Raw genomic sequence first — 18,544 nt, forward strand, 5'->3', positions numbered from 1 at the left:
GCAATTTTTAAGCAGTTCAGAATCAAAACTGCAGAAGCAAGACCTAACAAAACAAGAGTAAATAATCAAACTAATTAATTCTATTTTTATAATGTATGAAATGCGTAGTTTGGGTAAGCACTGTCTTAATATGAGACAAGGATCCGGATCACCTTTTTTATCATAACATTTGAAGCTTTCATTAGAACGAGAGTTATATGTCATTGATAGAAGATCATCACAAATTTATTTAAATATAAACAAATATATATGATAAAAAACTTATATTGTGTACTATTGTTTCCGAAATACACTTCTTTATTTTTTATACAGACCTTAAATAAAAATCACACCACTCTTAAAATAGCAACTAAGTTATATAAGGGCATGGGCCAGAGGTTGAGTAAGTGTCTAACAATAAATGCGTTTATGACAATATAAAAACAGGTATTTTAAAGGTATTATGGTACACTATGGCAACTCTTGCCCAAGCGAAATTTTTAATTACATTTGTTTTAATTTCATTTTTGTTTTAGGCTAAAAGTAAAACAATTTTAAATTAAATTATATTTAAAATGAAATAATTATAAAATAGTTTAAGTTTAATTTAAAAAATATATATATACATACAATAAATAAAAATACAAAAGTCAAATTAAAAGTAAATTAAATTAAAAGTAGACAAAAAAGAAATTAAATAGAAAATAAAAAAATCGAAAAGAATTGAAAATGAATATATAAATAAATTAAAAATGCAATTTTAAACAGTTTTTCAAGTGACAGATCTCGGTGACCATACTAATGGCTAGATCAAGAATATACAGTACTGGAAAAAGGTTGTTTAACATATCGAGCGCGCAACGTGAGCGGACTCCTTCAATACGCGATGTACCACGTTTATAATAATAAGAAACAATTAAAATAAATTGTCAAGATCTATCGAGAATCTAGTATCATGACAAAATCCATCTCAATGTGTCGATGATAGGTGATAATAAGAATACATAGAAAGTTTTTTTAATGAGAATAAAGAAAAAGTTTTTTTTTCAAACACATCTCCGTTTTATTTTATTTTTATTTTAAATAAGTGTATATTAAAAGAAAATTTTTAACTTTTGTATTTATTAAAGTTTTCAACATATTTTTTTTATCACTGCTTTTCGTTTGTAAACTTTTAAAAAAGCGATCTAAAAATGCTTTTCTATCACCGCTTTTCGTTCTTAAACTTTTATGCATAAGTTAAAAAAATATAACACAAAGGAAGTATAATTATATTTAAACATCCCGCGATTATTGTTGAATACATTCTTATAGTTTTATTATAAGAAAGTGTTAATGGCCTTTATAACTTCGAGAATGATATCGAGACAGATGCATCATGAAGCCCTCTTGATACAATTTGAAGGTAAAAAAACGTCTATTGCAATTTAAGAATACCGTCGCGAAGCGCGATGTTAAACAAAATCTTTCCAGTACTGTATGTCTAGCTAAGACAAGATACTGTGATGTAATTTTTCTTAACCTGTTACATTGATAATGGGATAAGTTGAATCATCAGGACATAGTAGATGAGTTGCGAATGCTTCCAAAGTTCCGCATATGCAAGCGCATCCTGACAAGCAAGAAAAGAAGGACCATCTTTTTTTCTAATCTATGGATTTTTAGGAATATAAGGTTGAAAATAAAGTAGAATAGTTTCTCCACTATTATCTTCTCTGTTTTTAAGTGCAGACATCACAAATTTTAGAACCAGTTTTTTTTTTACCCTTAATATTTGCCTGTGCACATGCGTGTGCATGTCCATTGTTCTTGATGCAAAATCAAAACATTACATCACATCGAAATTCATCTATAACAGCACAGGCAGCAAGTTGGGCTAGGAATTCCCTAATTAGCAGTATAGCCACTTAAGTTGGCCAGCTGGGGAGAGAATTTCTTGTTGAATTTCTTTGTGGTGCCAGAGATTAGTTGCTATAGCTCTCGTACTCTGTGCAGGAGACCAGGGTTCGATTCCTCTTGACAGCGATTCAACATGGACGAGTGAATGTTACAATAGCCCCAGGTTAACCCAAGTCATGTGAGGGAAGGTGGCACACTGTGTGGGCTGTTGGGTGTTGCCGAGAGTTGTCTAGTAAAATGTGGACCCTAATTGGGTCTGCATAGCTCAAAATGAGCATTAAATACTCTAGGACTCTCCATCTAAGCCATGGCTCCTCCTGGAAATAATAGACAGGGTATATCCCTCGATATTTGTGAGGCTAGCCATGTAAAAATATGCACATCATCTAATTTCCAAGATCCTGTAGCTCAGAGAGCTTTAAACACAAAAAACAGCTTTATTATCTCTCCCCTCCTTGTACATAAGTAAGTAAATATTATTTCACACAAGTACTTTTAAGCTATGGCTATAGCTACAATACATGGAATCACATTCCCAATATTTACTTGCGCGTGCATCTAAGTGATTACGTAATGCTCGATACGCGTGCAAAAATGGAGGTAAAAATGTAAACAAACCAAGCAGACACTAATGTGTCTGCTTGGTTTGTTTACACACGCAGGAAAAAACACGGCACTATGATTGAGTGTATTACAATAAAAATGATGTTGGATAGGAAAAATATGAAAAATGCTAGGTAATGTCCATGTCTCTCAAAATTATCAAAGCAAACAGAAAAACGAACGTATAAAATATGTAGCGTGACGCTGTAGTTTAGTGGTTTTCACTCTCGTACTTTGTGCGGGAGACCAGGGTTCGATTCCTCTTGACAGCGATTCAACATGGACGAGTGAATGTTACAATAGCCCCAGGTTAACCCAAGTCATGTGAGGGAAGGTGGCACACTGTGTGGGCTGTTGGGTGTTGCCGAGAGTTGTCTAGTAAAATGTGGACCCTAATTGGGTCTGCATAGCTCAAAATGAGCATTAAATACTCTAGGACTCTCCATCTAAGCCATGGCTCCTCCTGGAAATAATAGACAGGGTATATCCCTCGATATTTGTGAGGCTAGCCATGTAAAAATATGCACATCATCTAATTTCCAAGATCCTGTAGCTCAGAGAGCTTTAAACACAAAAAACAGCTTTATTATCTCTCCCCTCCTTGTACATAAGTAAGTAAATATTATTTCACACAAGTACTTTTAAGCTATGGCTATAGCTACAATACATGGAATCACATTCCCAATATTTACTTGCGCGTGCATCTAAGTGATTACGTAATGCTCGATACGCGTGCAAAAATGGAGGTAAAAATGTAAACAAACCAAGCAGACACTAATGTGTCTGCTTGGTTTGTTTACACACGCAGGAAAAAACACGGCACTATGATTGAGTGTATTACAATAAAAATGATGTTGGATAGGAAAAATATGAAAAATGCTAGGTAATGTCCATGTCTCTCAAAATTATCAAAGCAAACAGAAAAACGAACGTATAAAATATGTAGCGTGACGCTGTAGTTTAGTGGTTTTCACTCTCGTACTTTGTGCGGGAGACCAAGGTTCGATTTCCCCCTTGACGGCAATTGGGGAGATGTTGCACTGGTGGGCCGTTAGATGTTGCAGGGAGTTGTCTGGGCAGAGTGCTGACCCTAATTTAGTTTGATCAGTGCAGGACAGAGAGAGCATTAAATACCCCAGGATTCCCCATCAAAGCCTGGCCTCTCCTAGAAATAATAGACAGGGTATATCCCTTGATATTTGTTAGGCTAGCCATGTAAAATATGCACATCTATTTATCTATCTAGCTAACCAGCTACTACACAATTGAGAACAAAATAGATGATGGCGTGGTTTTCGATTTTTCGCTTAAAATGTATTTCGGACGTCGGAGGAGCAGCCCCTGCGGTTAAAGTCCCGAAAAATTCGGGAGACATTTGGAAATCTTTCCATTAAAAAATCGGAAATATGGAAAATAAAAAGTTACCCATTTACACCAGGGGAAAGGCATTTACGCAAAACTGAAAGAAGAAAAGATTTAGCTCATAGTTTTTGTTACATATTATTTTTGTAGTGTTAAAGGAAGTAAAAGTTATAAATAAAATTTCCTACTAATTTGTTTCATTGACGGACGGTAGGGTTCACATTTTTTTATTGCATTCAGGATTGAAATTGGAGTGAAATTTGAAAGATTAAAGGAGTGAGAATTTGAAGGATTAAAGGAGTGAAATTTGACCTATGTGTCATGTTATTAATGGGGTGACATAGTTTCCTTATTTTTCTTTTTATAGCTATGGATATGTTCATTTAGAAAGTTGCCAATCTCCAAAAGTGTCACATTTTACTTTATTTTTACCTATTTTTACTGATTATCTGTAATGTAATGTTTTATCTTGTTTTATTCTTCAGGTCATGGTACATCACTGTCATTTTTAAGAAGCAACTTTACTATAACAATTGTAAAAAAACATTCAATGTAGCATATTATTTGATAAGATTGCTACAATGATAGCTTTGCTGAAACTGTTAAAATTGCTACAATGTGACAATTACTACATTGCTACAATTGCCACTTGCTACAGTACTGTAAAAAGGTATCCTAACATTGTGACCCTGTAACATGCGCACAATTTATACGCAATAGATTTTTTGACATTTCAAATCTATCAGGACAGGATATTGCGATAGACCTGATTTATAGTGCAGCATTCACTAAATGAAATGAATTAATTCATGTTTATTATTTCATATCAAATATTATGCTTGAAAGAAAGAATAAGAAAAATGAATATATGCAAAAAGCTTTGCAATCCTGTTTTAATATTTTTTAAATGAATCACAATGATGGTACCTTTCTGCGTTCACATTTTAATTATTTTTAAACAAATTATATAGCAACTTTTAAGCTTTCTGCAATCCTGTTTTGACGGATTTAGACAAATTGGGACAACGTTAGTTTTTCACAATCTCGTTTTGATGGTATTTGGTATTAAATCACAAGGACAGTTAAGCTTCCTTATTTTTAAAAGGAATTATACCTTTTTAACTCTCTTGTTTTAATGGTTTACAATCAAATAATGATATTTAGGCTTTCTGCGATTTGACTTTGTAGTAATCAAATGAATAACAGCAATGTTTTAGTTTTAAACAAACTTGTTTAGATGGTTTTTAAAATAATGGCAGCAACATTTTAGCTTTCTATGGTCTTATTTTAGTAGTGATAGCTGATAATGTGGGAAAAAAAGAGCAAGCATAGTTATTCGCATAAATTCTACTGCACAGCTGGCCGATCCTTTCTTCATTCACAAGACTGACCTGTACGTTGTTTTTTTAAGACCTATTGCTAATAAATTTGATATTTAATCAATGCAATTAACAATTTCAAATTAATTTTCGCAAAGTAGATTTCTAAAAGTAGTCTTCCACCTTTTCTTAATTTATATACATTGGTTCGCGTTAAGAGACTGTCTCCCAAGAGGCTGATCCAGATATTTATTTTGGGCGTCGTTAGCCCCTGCCCCTGAAATGTTTTTAGAGACTTTGCAGGGGGTCTCTAGATTGGCTTAAATAGCTTTACCTAGAAACACAAAATGTCTCTATAAAACTTTTGATATTTCCCAGTCAAAAAAACAAAATTTATGAACGATGGCCACCTATTTTTTCATATCTCTTTCTTGGAATAAAGTTTTTATTATACTTGTCTCGTTTATAGGTGAATTATATATCATATAGTTGTCCAAACTTATAAACCAATACGAACGCAAGTAATATACACTGACAAACGATCAAAGAAATCTGACATTTTGAATTTAATGACTAATAAGATCGCGCATTAAATAATAAATCAATCAATAAACAGTGAACCTTGTTGCCATGCATCTATTTATCAACATGTTTTGTTGAAAGTTTAGTTCATAAAAATGAAATTATATTTTTGTTCTGAGCAGGTCTTTTTGTAATTCGATTTATATAATTTTAAAATTTGTATTTGAATTGAAACAATGCAACTGCATTCGTTTTTTTGTTTTTTTAAATGTGGTTTATGAAAAGTTAGTTGCATTTTTAAATAGTTGGGGAAGGTTTTAGAGAAGGTTTTATATAGTTCAAGAAATTTTCAAATAATCCAAAAATAAATCTAGCGCTACTGTTTGGGCACCCAAGTATATATCTCCCCAAAATTGGTATACCGATGTCCAAATTGACCTGGATCGGCCCCTGTCTCCACCATCGTTTCACATCTTATACAAATTGAAACATTATTTATGGATTTTGAAACTGTTTTAAAACGAATCTAGAAACAAAATTTGAAACAATTATGACATAAATTCCAAAACAAATTGTTTTCTCAAAGCAATTAAAAATGTGATGAATTTATTATGTGAAAGTATTTTTGAACAATACTTTTCTTCGTCAGATGTCACAAAAATTTACCCAATGTTACTTTCTTTGAAAGGATTAGAAAAATTGCGTATTCATAGTTTTGATTCAAACAATGTACGGTGATCTTTACGCTTTCTATGATCCCCATTTTGATTGTTTTTAAACGATCTATGGCAATATATCTTTTTGTTGATCTTGTTTTGACAATTTCTAAATGATCTATGGCGTCTTTTTGCTTTCTACGATCTTGTTTGACTGTTTTTAAACAATGTACAGCAATCTTTTTGCTTTTCAAGACCCTGTTTGACAGATTCTAAACAATATGCTGCAATCTTTTCGTTTACCAACTGTGAAGCGCCATGTTAACAATATGTCAGTCTACATAATAGTTACAAACATTAATGACTCCTCTTACAACTGTTTCGTATATTCCTGGTCATAAACATTGCTGAAATTTATACTATGTTTGTTCCCCATGTCAACACAACAACCTCTGCACAGTGTACACAGCAAAGGAATTTTGTTTCCTAATGTTTTGGAATTCTTTTCATAATGTTTATTTTAATATCATCAGCTAAAACTATTAAAGCCTGTGTGCGCGATTGTGATTGTGCATGTGTTTTATCTTATAGATTGGCCTGATTTCTCAAGAGAAAAATTCAGCCTGCAATCTGTTGCTTTGTTTTAAATAAAATAATTCTTAGAGAATTTTCTTTTAAACCTTGAGGAAATTTGCTGAGAAAAACACTATTTTAATTTCACTTAAATTACCTTTGCTACATGTAATATGTACAGTGTTAATCACTGTAAATGCTAGATTTCTAATATAAAACCATTGCGCTTTTTATTATAGAATATTCACAACATAAGATGACTGAGAACTTGAAATCTATTAAGCATGTGTTTTTAATTTTGTCTGGCAAAGGAGGAGTTGGTAAAAGTACATTTGCTGTACAGTTTGCTCAAGGCTTGGTGAAGCAGGGAAAGAAAGTTGGCATCCTGGATGTAGATTTGTGTGGTCCAAGTATACCCCACATGCTAAAACTAAAAGGAAAGGATATTCACCAGTGCACAGAAGGTTGGGTGCCAGTGTACACAGACAGCAGTCAGAATTTAGCAGTGATGTCTATTGCTTTTTTACTGAAGAACGAGAATGATGCAGTTGTTTGGCGAGGTCCAAAAAAGAATGCTATGATCAAGCAGTTTTTATCTGATGTTTACTGGAAAGATGTAGAATATTTAGTAATTGACACCCCACCTGGTACTTCAGACGAACACATTTCAACAGTGGAAGCCTTGCAAGCATTACATCCAGACGGAGCTATACTGATAACTACTCCGCAAAATGTTGCTACTGCTGATGTAAAAAGGGAGTTGACATTTTGCCGTAAAACTTCTATGCCTGTATTGGGTATAGTTGAAAATATGAGTGGTTATGTTTGTCCGTCTTGTAAAGAATGTTCAAATATATTTTCAAGTGGTGGTGGCGAAGAGCTAGCAAAACATGCTGGTGTTACTTATTTAGGAAACATACCTTTTGATCCTTTGTTAGCAAGCGCTCTTGATGAAGGATCCAACATGATGGATTCGGAGGATTCTCCAACAACAAAAGCAATTAATCAAATTATTAATTTAGTTACATCCTAGTTAATAACATAAAAAATGATTTATTTTTAATTATACGTACTTCAAAAAATAGTTTTCTCTTCCATACCAATGTTATCATTCAGTCCGGGTCATATGAATTTTAGAGTGATACTTCACTCGCCTTGATTGTCGTAGGTGTGTGATGAATTTCACGCGTCTTGCCTTAATTGGGGAGAGTGATTATTCAGTTTTTTATAATTTGAGGTGCGTGATAACACATGAAAAGTGTGGTCATCTGGTAGGCCTACTGAGTAATTGAATGTATTTGCATCTTTATTAAAGGACCGTCTCAAAATTTCAAAATTTTGTGAAATTTGAATGAATGCCACAATCAAAAACGGTCGGTGTTATTATGAAGAATGTAAGGTAGAGAACATTAAAGTAGGCCCCTTTCCTTCATGCTGACACTCTTATGCCCGGCTGATGCATTACACTGAGATTGAACGAAAGACGGCAGACCATTTGGAACCATGTCACAAGTCAGTCCGACCTTCATCGTCACAGAGAATACTGCGAGTGGAGTGCGCACATATGGAAGTTAAATATAACCAGAACTTGGGAGAGGTTAGGTGTCTTGAACCTTAGTACAGCTTTCAGACAAATACCACAGAAAAAACATGTTGAATAAAGTTTAATCTTTTTAAAAGGGGAAAGAGAAATCAAATATCTTTAGTATTAATAATCGAAAAAAATTGTATATAGTATTAAAAAGAAGTCCAGAAGTTCTGTCTCCCACGCAACACAGCAGGCAATAAGTCCTGCCCTCAGTTTTGTAAGAAGAGATGTTCTGCGAAGACTCTAACAATTGAGTCTCCTGTACAGTTTTGCTTCATGTTAAGCTGTGCCAGTGACAAGCATTTTCGAAGCATGTCATTGGCGACTTCTGCTATATACAACTTAATGATGCCCTAACCTAATGAATTTATCTAGAACGTTTTCAACTTCTAAAAATAATTCATTTTTAAACGCGCCTGTTTTTCATTCAAATTCCGAACTTTAAGTCATTTTTTTCTTTAATTATTAGCATAGATAATAATTACTTTATACAAAAGACATTTCAGGTGCCCATTATTGAAGTGACTAAAGTGTTTTTGATGCGTGATTGAAAACGCTGCTCCATTGTTGCAGGAGCGTGTGGAGGTGCGGGGCGTGATCGCGCACCTCAAAAGACCAGGACTGTCATTATATGTTTAACTTTAATTTATGCAGTTAATTGTCATAGGAATTCAATACTTTTCTTTTTAAGTAAAAGAATAAGTTCAGAAAATACTTTTCTACACATTTGCTGTGATTAAAAAAATTGTTTTGTAAAGAACAATATATATATATATAACAAAATTCCTATCCTTTTTAAAGTAAAACTTTAAGTCATAAGGTAAAAATATGTTTTAACTGATGACATAAGGTTTCACATATGAAAAGCTTTGTGATTTAGTTCTTTATAATTATGTTGTTATTTAAATACACTATTTAACTGTACTTTTCTTTGCTGTATGTATGTTTCTTTGTAAACTGTGACAATAACACACTTTCCTATCTGTCTTGTGATAGATACGCAATCTAAATAGTTGTCATGGAGAACAAGCAAACAACATTCTGTAAGACATTGGTTTTTGTCATTAACATACTAAAATTTGAAACAGCAGCCATATTGGTGCTGAGCTTTTTAACAGTAAAAAGTTTGAGCAGACTTTTATGTGTGTATGTGTGTAAACATCACTATGACTGTCACCTCTTTCATGAATTATTATTTTCAATACTAGATGTTAGATAATTATTTCTTTGAACTGAGACCAGATTGATAAAGTAAAAATTTTCTCACCATGACTGGTAAGTTTATGTGTTGTGCTTAACAAATTTTGAGAACGAGAACTGGACTCTGTGTATATGCTTGCATTTCCTTTAAAAGCTATCAGAACAATTCATATTGGCATTAAACTATTTTTAAGAATTATCAACACATATCGTGTTTTTTGTTCTCAAGATATTTTGTATTCAAGGATTGTCAAGGTGCATAAATATGACGTCCAAAAATTTTTTTTGATACATGTAATAATATTTATTGACAAATGGGACCAGTAATAGCCTACAAGCCTAAGATGGATTTAAGTTATTATGAATTCCCAGTTTTTTAGGGCGGGGCGAAAAAAATTGGATATCAGTTAATGAAATTAATTGAATTGAGAAGAGACATTTGACTGAAGAATCCCACCCCTTTGTCAGGCTTGAAGAGAGGAGTATATTTATTTACTCCGTAATTAGAAATTTTTAAAACAAACTCAAAATAAAGGGCACCATGTTTTGTCAAATTTTCTTTGTATGACTGTATGGAGCCTTCATTGTGTTATTATGTCCAGGGGTTTTTTCTGTCAAAAAATTGCTTAATATTACCAAAATTGCTAGATTACGACTCCGTTTCAATTTTTGTTAGCTTTTAAGTGTTTAATATAAATAAAATAACACTACTATTTTTTTTATTTCAGCTTATGAACCCATCGGTAAGTTTTCAATCATGTGTACATTGTGATTTTTGCCGGAACATACAAGTAATATTTTCTTTATTAACATTTTTAAATGCTATATTCAGATCTTGAAAAAGGTTCATATTATTTTATTGTTTCTTAGATTCCCTCGATTTTGAACCGTTGGCGCCATATGGATTTATCAATGAAATTGACTATAATGAATTAGAATTACTTGAGGTAGAATTCTCTTGTTTCTTTTATTAACTAATTCTGTTTGGCATAACTGATAGTAAAAATAAAGAGTGCAGTCTAAATCCTGGGAGATTTGAGCAGATTTCTTTTATGACAAATTGCTTGTACTTGTGCATAAATTTCTTTTTAAAATTATAGATAGTTGGAAGGGGAGCATTTGGTATTGTTCAAAAAGCCAGATGGAAAGGTCATATTGTTGCCATCAAAACCATTGAAAATGAGAATGGTGAATTTAGGGATGAAGTATGGATAAAGCAAGAATTTTTTGTTTATTATTTTTATATTATTTAAGCAACGAAGTGATATATCTGTCCTAAGGAATAAGAATATGATGCCAATTATTTTAGGTGGAGTCTCTTTCAAGTGTTCGACATCAAAACATAATTCGACTTTTTGGAACTAGTGTGAAGAAACCAAAGGTATTACCAATTTTTGATACAAAACTTTTAACAGAATAATAGATATTTTTTCTAAAAGCTTTTCTTCTATTTTAGGTGTGTTTGGTTATGGAGTATGCTGAGTGTGGGTCATTGTACAACCGTAAGTTGTTCTGCATTTCTTCATTTTTATCTGATTGATGAGTTATTTCAGGATCATGTGTCCATCATAATCAAATTTTTGTAGAACTGTATATTTTTAATACATTAGGCTCTTTGTAAGCATTGGTAAATTTAACACAAACTTATTAAAAGGATTTCTAGATGGACGATTTGATGAAGTGGCATTATTTCATGTGACTGATTAGATTCATATCACAAATATTTAACAGCAAATGTTGAATTGGAGGCGTAAATAAACTATGCATGTCCAATTTATTGATCTGCTTTTTTTATGTTATCCAGTTCTTCATCCATCTGATCCGAGTCAAGACCTAATACCATATACGTTTGCGCACGTAATGAGCTGGTCTCTTCAATGTGCAGAGGCAGTTGAATATTTACACAATATGAAACCAAAAGCGGTTATTCACAGAGATTTAAAACCACCAAAGTAAGACATTTATCTATATAATAATACGTCAATTCCGTCTGTATGTCTGTCACTTTTGCATAGTGGATTATATTCTTCACATTTTTCTTTGATAAAGTCTGTAAAACATCGCCCATAAAATTGTTTTGTAATTTACCAAACTTTATCATTAAAATATTATTAACATCAAAGGAAAGTATATTAAAGTAATGAAGCCATTACAATGCACTTAAGATTTGAGGCCAAATAACTTGGAAACGAGGTGGTGACGTCAATTATTTTTAACCGCTTGGGTAACTAGGGACCACCTAGGACCAATTTGGGTAATTTTCCCAAACCTGGGTTCCCAAATCCGTTTCAGAATTGATGGGTTATGACGTCATCAAAAAACTTTAAACCACAATATTTCCGTAACCGTTTGTGAAAAGTACATGATTCTATACATTTTCTTGATCAGATACAAACCTCTTAGATAAAATTTTTGGGTTGTGTTAAGGGGCAATTGCTAACTAAAAAATTTTTAAACCTTTATAACTTTTTAACCATTGGTCAATAGCACATGTAATTATACATTTTCCTCATGAGTGTTTCAAACTCATTACAGGAAACGGATAAACAAATTTTGTGAACTAAAACCTAAAACAACCTATCTTTTTCTATTATTTCTCCACGGGTCTTATCGACTAGTAGTTACATAATTTGAGGATGACAAAATTGATTGACAGAAACATTGAGAAACTCATTTATTTAGGAGGGGAATATAAACAAGTTTAAATGGAATGTAAAATACGAATTCTAATGTCGTAGACTCCTTCAGTATTGAGTTGTGAAATAACTATTTAGTTAAGTACAAATTGGTGAAAATACAAGAGCTTAGTCGTTTTGTTTAAAAAAAGACTTAGGCAACAATTATGACCATTTTTTATCGAAAAGCATGAACATTATATTTGTAATCTGCATGACTTTTATTTTATCGAGAATCATTTTTTTGTATGATTATCAGTTGACACTGTGATAGCTAGCTAGAGTGCTTATTAGAAAAGGCACTTTTTAAATTAAATTGTGATAGGACAGATTTGCTTATTGGCAGGTTTGCCTAAAGTAAGTGAGATGCTTAATAGTAAGTTTCAGGATAAAGGTTAAAATGTATATAATATTGAAGAAACAACAGTCCTTTCTTCAAAAAAGTCATTTAAATATTGAATTATTTTAAAATCTATTGACCTGCAATACTTAATAAAAGTGTTGGGACATCAACTTTACATGTTTTTTATGTTTTACTAGTATGTTATTGACTAACAATGGTACGGTCCTGAAAATATGTGATTTTGGAACAGCATGTCCAATTCATACAGAAATGACCAGCAACAAGGGAAGTGCATCTTGGATGGCACCAGAAGTTTTTGAAGGTTAGTTTTTCTTGGTTTTACTTTTTAATGACATTATGAATAAAAGAATAATAATATAGAATCCGAAGGTTGTAATAAACGAGATTAGCAATGAATGTATGATAATCAAACTTAAAGATAATACAATAAGGTTATTTTGATTGGTTGGAATACTACTTAGGCTCGTCTTTGATAATTCACCCGCTAAGAGTCTTTCATTCTATCTCAAAGGGGCTGTCTCACTAAGCATAGAACAATGTCTTATGAAATTTAGATAAAGTCTCTTCTCCTATTCTTCCAGCACATTTTGCCCAATAGGTGTAGGGCTAGAATTTCTTATCAGATTAGTTTGATATTTAAAGTTTAAATTAAAAGCCAATTTATTTTAATAGTTCAACACTGATGTCAGCAAATTAACGTCTCTATGTTTTATGTGGGTAATCTGATTTTGTAAATATTAGATTTAATAAAGGAATTTTGTTTTAGGTACAAGATATACTGAAAAGTGTGATGTATATAGGTTTGTATTTATTTATGTATTGAAGGTTTAAGAATAATGTAGATTTGGAGTACATTCCTATTGATAATGTTTTAATTTATTTATCTTCCAGAAAGTTTTAATCTTAGATTAATGATTTAATCATCTCGACATGATTAATTTTTCAGTAGATAGTATTACATGGTTGACTTTGTTTTAGTTTTGGCATAGTGTTGTGGGAAATGTTGACACGTAGAAAGCCATTTGATGAAATAGGCCCCCCTGCTTTTCGTATTATGTGGGCCGTTCATAGCGGTAGGTAAAATGTTTTGAAGTTGGTATAAAAGTTTCTACCGTTCATCATACTTCACTATTATTATTTTGTATAATTTACTTTTAGGCACCAGACCTCCTCCAATACAAGGTATCCCAGAATGCTTAGACAAGTTAATGTGTAGGTAAGAACACTTTTTATAGAAAAAATCCTCAAACTGTCAAGTATCAATTTCCTTAATTTGCGCATACTTTCAAATTTTGACTTTTGTAAATGTACAAAATTCATAAAAAATATCTTAACATAATTTCAGTTCAATTTCAGTTCCTAATTTTTGTTAAAAATATTGAGGCCTAGCACAAAATAATGCCTAAAAAGTAATTTTTAGTTGACATATTTTCCTTATCGGTTAGAATCGCACATCATGTTGATAAAGAAGATGTGCAGGTTTTTATCTTTCGGGTTGGCAGTCATCTGTCTCTGAAAAAAAATCCCCCTGAAACATATCTACTGAAAAAGACTGGAAAACAAATTTAGATGTAGGTGTAAAGGTAAATACTGATTGGACGCTTAGGGTGCTTGTTAAAACTTTAAATCTTGAATAAATGGGCGCTTAAACGAGAAGGGCGGATAACCGAGAGGGTACATAATCGAGAGGGTCGCTTAATTAATTTTATTTCTCCTTTTCGAATTATTTCTTTTTAAAGCTTGTTTATGAAATTTTTAACAGCCTCTTTATTCATTGCTGGGTTAAAAAAAAAACGATTTCTGTATATATCCTTTTACAAGGCACGAAAAATTCTCATTACAGGTAAAAAACCTCTTCGTGAGGACTCTTCAGTTAAAATGGACTTCTAAATCGGGTGTTGAAATATTTGTTTCTAGATGTTGGGATAAAGATGAAGCAACAAGGCCATCTTTTGAAATCATTGTTCGCTTTTTCAAAATAGCCAACATGGTGAGTTAAATTTTACACCCCTTCTTAAGAAGAGTGAACAGCGAAATATCTGCTGCCTGAAGGAATATAAAATCAAATTCCATCCCATGCGAAATATATTGCGCCTGTTTTGCCGAGATCAAGCAAACTAAAGATGCAAAAAGTTGTGCCATTCCTGGAGAAAACAAAACTAATAATCCGAATTTATTTTTGACTTAGATTCGGTCTTTTTAATTGTCATGTTATGGGAACCATTACGGCTTTTTTTCTTATTGAAATTGAATGGAATTGCTCCTAAATAATTTTATTAAAAGTTTTTAATAACGTTCCATATTTATTTGTATTTTATTTTAGTATGTTAATGGAGGTCTCAAACCAATTTTTGAAAGTGTTTCTACACCAGACTTAGAGGAATTCCTACCATTTGAGAATTGCGAAGAGCGCACTTCAATACCACTAAATGCTCAGCAGGAAGAAATATTACAATACAGCTATCCTGTTGGTGTAAACAGTAATAATTCCGACAAGATGGACGGCGAACCTCGACATCGGACTAGTAGTGCCGATTCAGCTTCGTCAAGAAAAAGTTCTGCTTCCGTTCACTCGCCGTACGATAGACCAGGTCTTTACAGCCCGTCAAATAGTCAGGGGCAACCGTTTCAAAAGACGCCTGCAGGTCGCCACGTTCGAGAATACAGTGATCCGGAAAAATTAGGTCTTATTGCTTGGCAGGCGCCCCCAGATCATTTGAGGTCGCCGTCGCCGTCGCCAAATCCTTACATGTTTTCAACTTTTAACGCACCGAATGGATATCCAATAGTTCCAGAAACATCAGAAATCCAACATGGCATTCACAATATGAATCTGCGACCTCTATCACCCCAGCCCCATAGATATATAGTTCAGTACCCATCAAACAGTTCAAATACAACGTCGCCGACTTTTATGGATAAAGTTACGATCGAGCGTTCGGACGAACGCTCACCCACCAGGGCAGGTTGGATATCTTTTATTTGAATTCCTAACACTCCAAAGTCTATATCACATGTGCATTTTTTAATTCCCTATTCTTAGGTGCCGTTCGACGACCATTACATGAGCGATCCCAATCGACGCCTATTCTTGCAGATAACCAGAATTCTCAAGCTAAAAAGAACAAGTCAGATATCGATTTCCGCGTTGTTCCATCGAATTTAATGCCTATCACTCCTTTGGACTGGGATGAAAGATCAGTAAAAATGTACGAGAACTATATGGAGGTAAATATCTTGTTATTGTTGTTGTCGTTGTTGTTGTTGTTGTTGTTGTTGAAACAGTTTTGCTTTGTTTATTATTTTTATTTGCATGTTAGTCTTTTTTTTCATTAGCGCTGAATTAATGCACAAACATTTAGCAATCTTGTCTATTTTTTATTGTTTCTTCTAAAGAAAGTAAAATATCAAATTAATTTTTGTTGCTAGCACTACAGCTGTTTGGAATTGTAATTTCGACCTCATTTTTTGTTATAGTCTTTAAAGCAGTACATTGAGGTCCAAGGAAAAATAGAACGCTTACTACAAAAGAAGTAAGTTAGTGATCATTAAGAAATAGTTCCTTTCTCTTTGTTGTGTTTTATTCAGTCATGGGAAAGTTTTTATTTCTTATGAAGAATATACTGAAAACATAGGATCTTGCACCATACCGTATTTACTATAGTATTTCGACGAGCGTTCCAACCTTAGAAATAGTCTGGAATAAAAGAGAGGCGGAATAATTTTTATAGGCATAAATAGTAGATTATATTTTAACAAAAGAAAATCATTGATGAAAAGCAAAACAATGATGAATGCTTTTAAAACTTTTAATTGAAATTCTAGCATGTATCCTCCAAGCATGTATGCAAATAAAAGTTGTTGTAAAATTTACTTACACTGCTATACGGCGGAAATATTTGAGAAAGTAGGTACGAATTAGAAATTACAGCAATCCCCCTTATGCGAAATTAGTAGAGACCGAATTATTTTTTTATCCAATACCAAAAAAAGAGGGGTTCGCTAGAGAGGCTAAATTAATATAGTAAATACGTCTCAGAATAAACCAGGACGTGAAAAACCTAGTATGGATGTTTTTTTTGTCTAAAATTTTCAAACTGATTAAGCTACTCTGTAGTATTTTAACGCAGTTAAGGAAATTATCGTGACGAAATATTCACGAGACGGAATACCAGCTTAAAGTACGAAGAAAAAAGTTATTGTTAACTTATTGCTATATTCATGATTGGTTCATTTCCTGTGATAAAATCCATTTCACGCTTGTTTGGCGCGTGTATGGCTTTTCCCCCATATATTTTGAACTTTAGCGTTAAAATCAAACAGGATCCAAGAAGTTTTAAGAGATTTTTATTTTATTTCTGCATGAAATGTTTTTTGTTTTTTGCTTTAGGGATACAATTTCCAAACATATCGAAGAAATTGATAACGAACAGAAACGAGAGTCTCACTATCTGAAGGATTATATCAGAGAACAGGCCGACAAGGTACAGCTAAGTATTAAGAGACGATACGCCCTAGCCAGATCTTGCGACAATATAATTTAAAATTATTGAGTTTTTCTAGCTTTTGTTCAGCCTAAAAACAAGTCAAAATTACCTTTTATTTTTGTAAATATTTGTAAATTGTTTGTAAATTTAATTTTTCCTGATCAAAAACTAATGACTTGAACATTTCAGCAATCGCTACTGGCCTTTCACAGCGCTGTGAAAACAGCTTTGGAAAGAGACAAGCCAAACCAAAGACCACGTTCATTATTGCCTGCAGCAAGAAAAATGTCTTGATATCCGGTTTCTCCTATACTATAGTCCGTTATGTTGGTGTTGTTTGGTGCTGGTCGGTAGAATTCAGTCGTCGTCTGAGATTATGTGATTGTAAACTGTGCTTTTTATATAACGTTTGTAGTAGTAATAATGTTTTTATTCCTTAAAATAAACTTAGTGCTGTCTGTCTGTGCGTCAATAATGATTGGTGCGAGTAGATGCAGGTGCTTTTTGCGTGCTTAAGTCGAGATCTTTAAAATAAGAAAAATAAAATAAGAGAAAATGTCATTGGTAATCTTAATTTTTTGATTAAATTTTACTTTGTATATAACTAGCATTTCTCTGTATTTAATTTAGAACGAATAAAAGGTGTTACTTTTTAAAAAATATTGATTGGACACCCTCATTTATCCTACTACTTTGTCTAAATCCCTCATGCTTATCGAGAATGATTGAATAAGCGCCTTTGGGTATTGGATAGCGTCACTGCTAGATAGTGCTCCCAAATTTCGCAAATCATCTTTAAAAAACAAAAAAAGCGCGTTTATTAAAACAAAAAGCACAAAATTAGGGCGCGTGTTAAAATAAAGGTAAAAAGGGACATAAAATTTGTTCAATCCTTAATTGAAATTATTATACCTTCTCGAAAAATAATATTCGTCTTTTAAAAAAGCCTGATTGTAAATGAGCCGTTAACTTAAGGCGGATTTCCATTTAAACTATTTTTACGCGCAGTCGTAAGTCGATATGGGCATGTGCAGTTGTTAATCAAATCGGTGATTGCATCATTCTATTCTCTGCGATCGGTCGCCAAAAAAAAGTAGAAACAGATCTTACTTGCACGATCGTAAAAATGCTTTTGTTAAAAATTAGCCAATAACACTAAAAATAAAAAAATAGCTAAACAAGACTTCATCAATGCTGAAGTAGAGCACAACGAATATATATATATTTTTTTTAGAAAGACACGGAATGTTGAGCTGAAAAATACGCGTGGGCGAAAATAATTTGAATGGAAATATGCCTTTTTGGAAAAGTTTTTTT

At 32.8% G+C, this 18,544-nt stretch overlaps 2 protein-coding genes across 2 annotated transcripts; both read left to right on the forward strand.

Moving 5' to 3' along the window:
- The first annotated feature begins 4,920 nt into the window (after window positions 1-4,920).
- Window positions 4,921-8,012, forward strand: LOC130645124 (cytosolic Fe-S cluster assembly factor NUBP2 homolog). Its single transcript, XM_057451002.1, has 2 exons — window positions 4,921-5,236; window positions 7,153-8,012. The coding sequence occupies exon 2, from the start codon at window positions 7,170-7,172 to the stop codon at window positions 7,944-7,946; it is 777 nt and encodes a 258-aa protein (XP_057306985.1). The 5' UTR covers window positions 4,921-5,236; window positions 7,153-7,169; the 3' UTR covers window positions 7,947-8,012.
- Window positions 8,013-9,640: 1,628 nt separating this feature from the next.
- Window positions 9,641-17,906, forward strand: LOC130645116 (mitogen-activated protein kinase kinase kinase 7-like). Its single transcript, XM_057450992.1, has 17 exons — window positions 9,641-9,776; window positions 10,430-10,444; window positions 10,572-10,648; window positions 10,802-10,906; window positions 11,011-11,082; window positions 11,158-11,203; window positions 11,506-11,653; window positions 12,917-13,041; window positions 13,507-13,540; window positions 13,719-13,813; window positions 13,899-13,956; window positions 14,658-14,730; window positions 15,064-15,706; window positions 15,784-15,968; window positions 16,218-16,273; window positions 17,131-17,224; window positions 17,417-17,906. Exons 1-17 carry the CDS (start codon window positions 9,770-9,772, stop codon window positions 17,519-17,521), a joined length of 1,938 nt encoding a protein of 645 aa, XP_057306975.1. The 5' UTR covers window positions 9,641-9,769; the 3' UTR covers window positions 17,522-17,906.
- The last annotated feature ends 638 nt before the right edge of the window (window positions 17,907-18,544 follow it).

This window comes from Hydractinia symbiolongicarpus, chromosome 5, assembly GCF_029227915.1.
Source record: "Hydractinia symbiolongicarpus strain clone_291-10 chromosome 5, HSymV2.1, whole genome shotgun sequence".
Classification (NCBI taxonomy): Eukaryota; Metazoa; Cnidaria; class Hydrozoa; order Anthoathecata; family Hydractiniidae; genus Hydractinia; species Hydractinia symbiolongicarpus.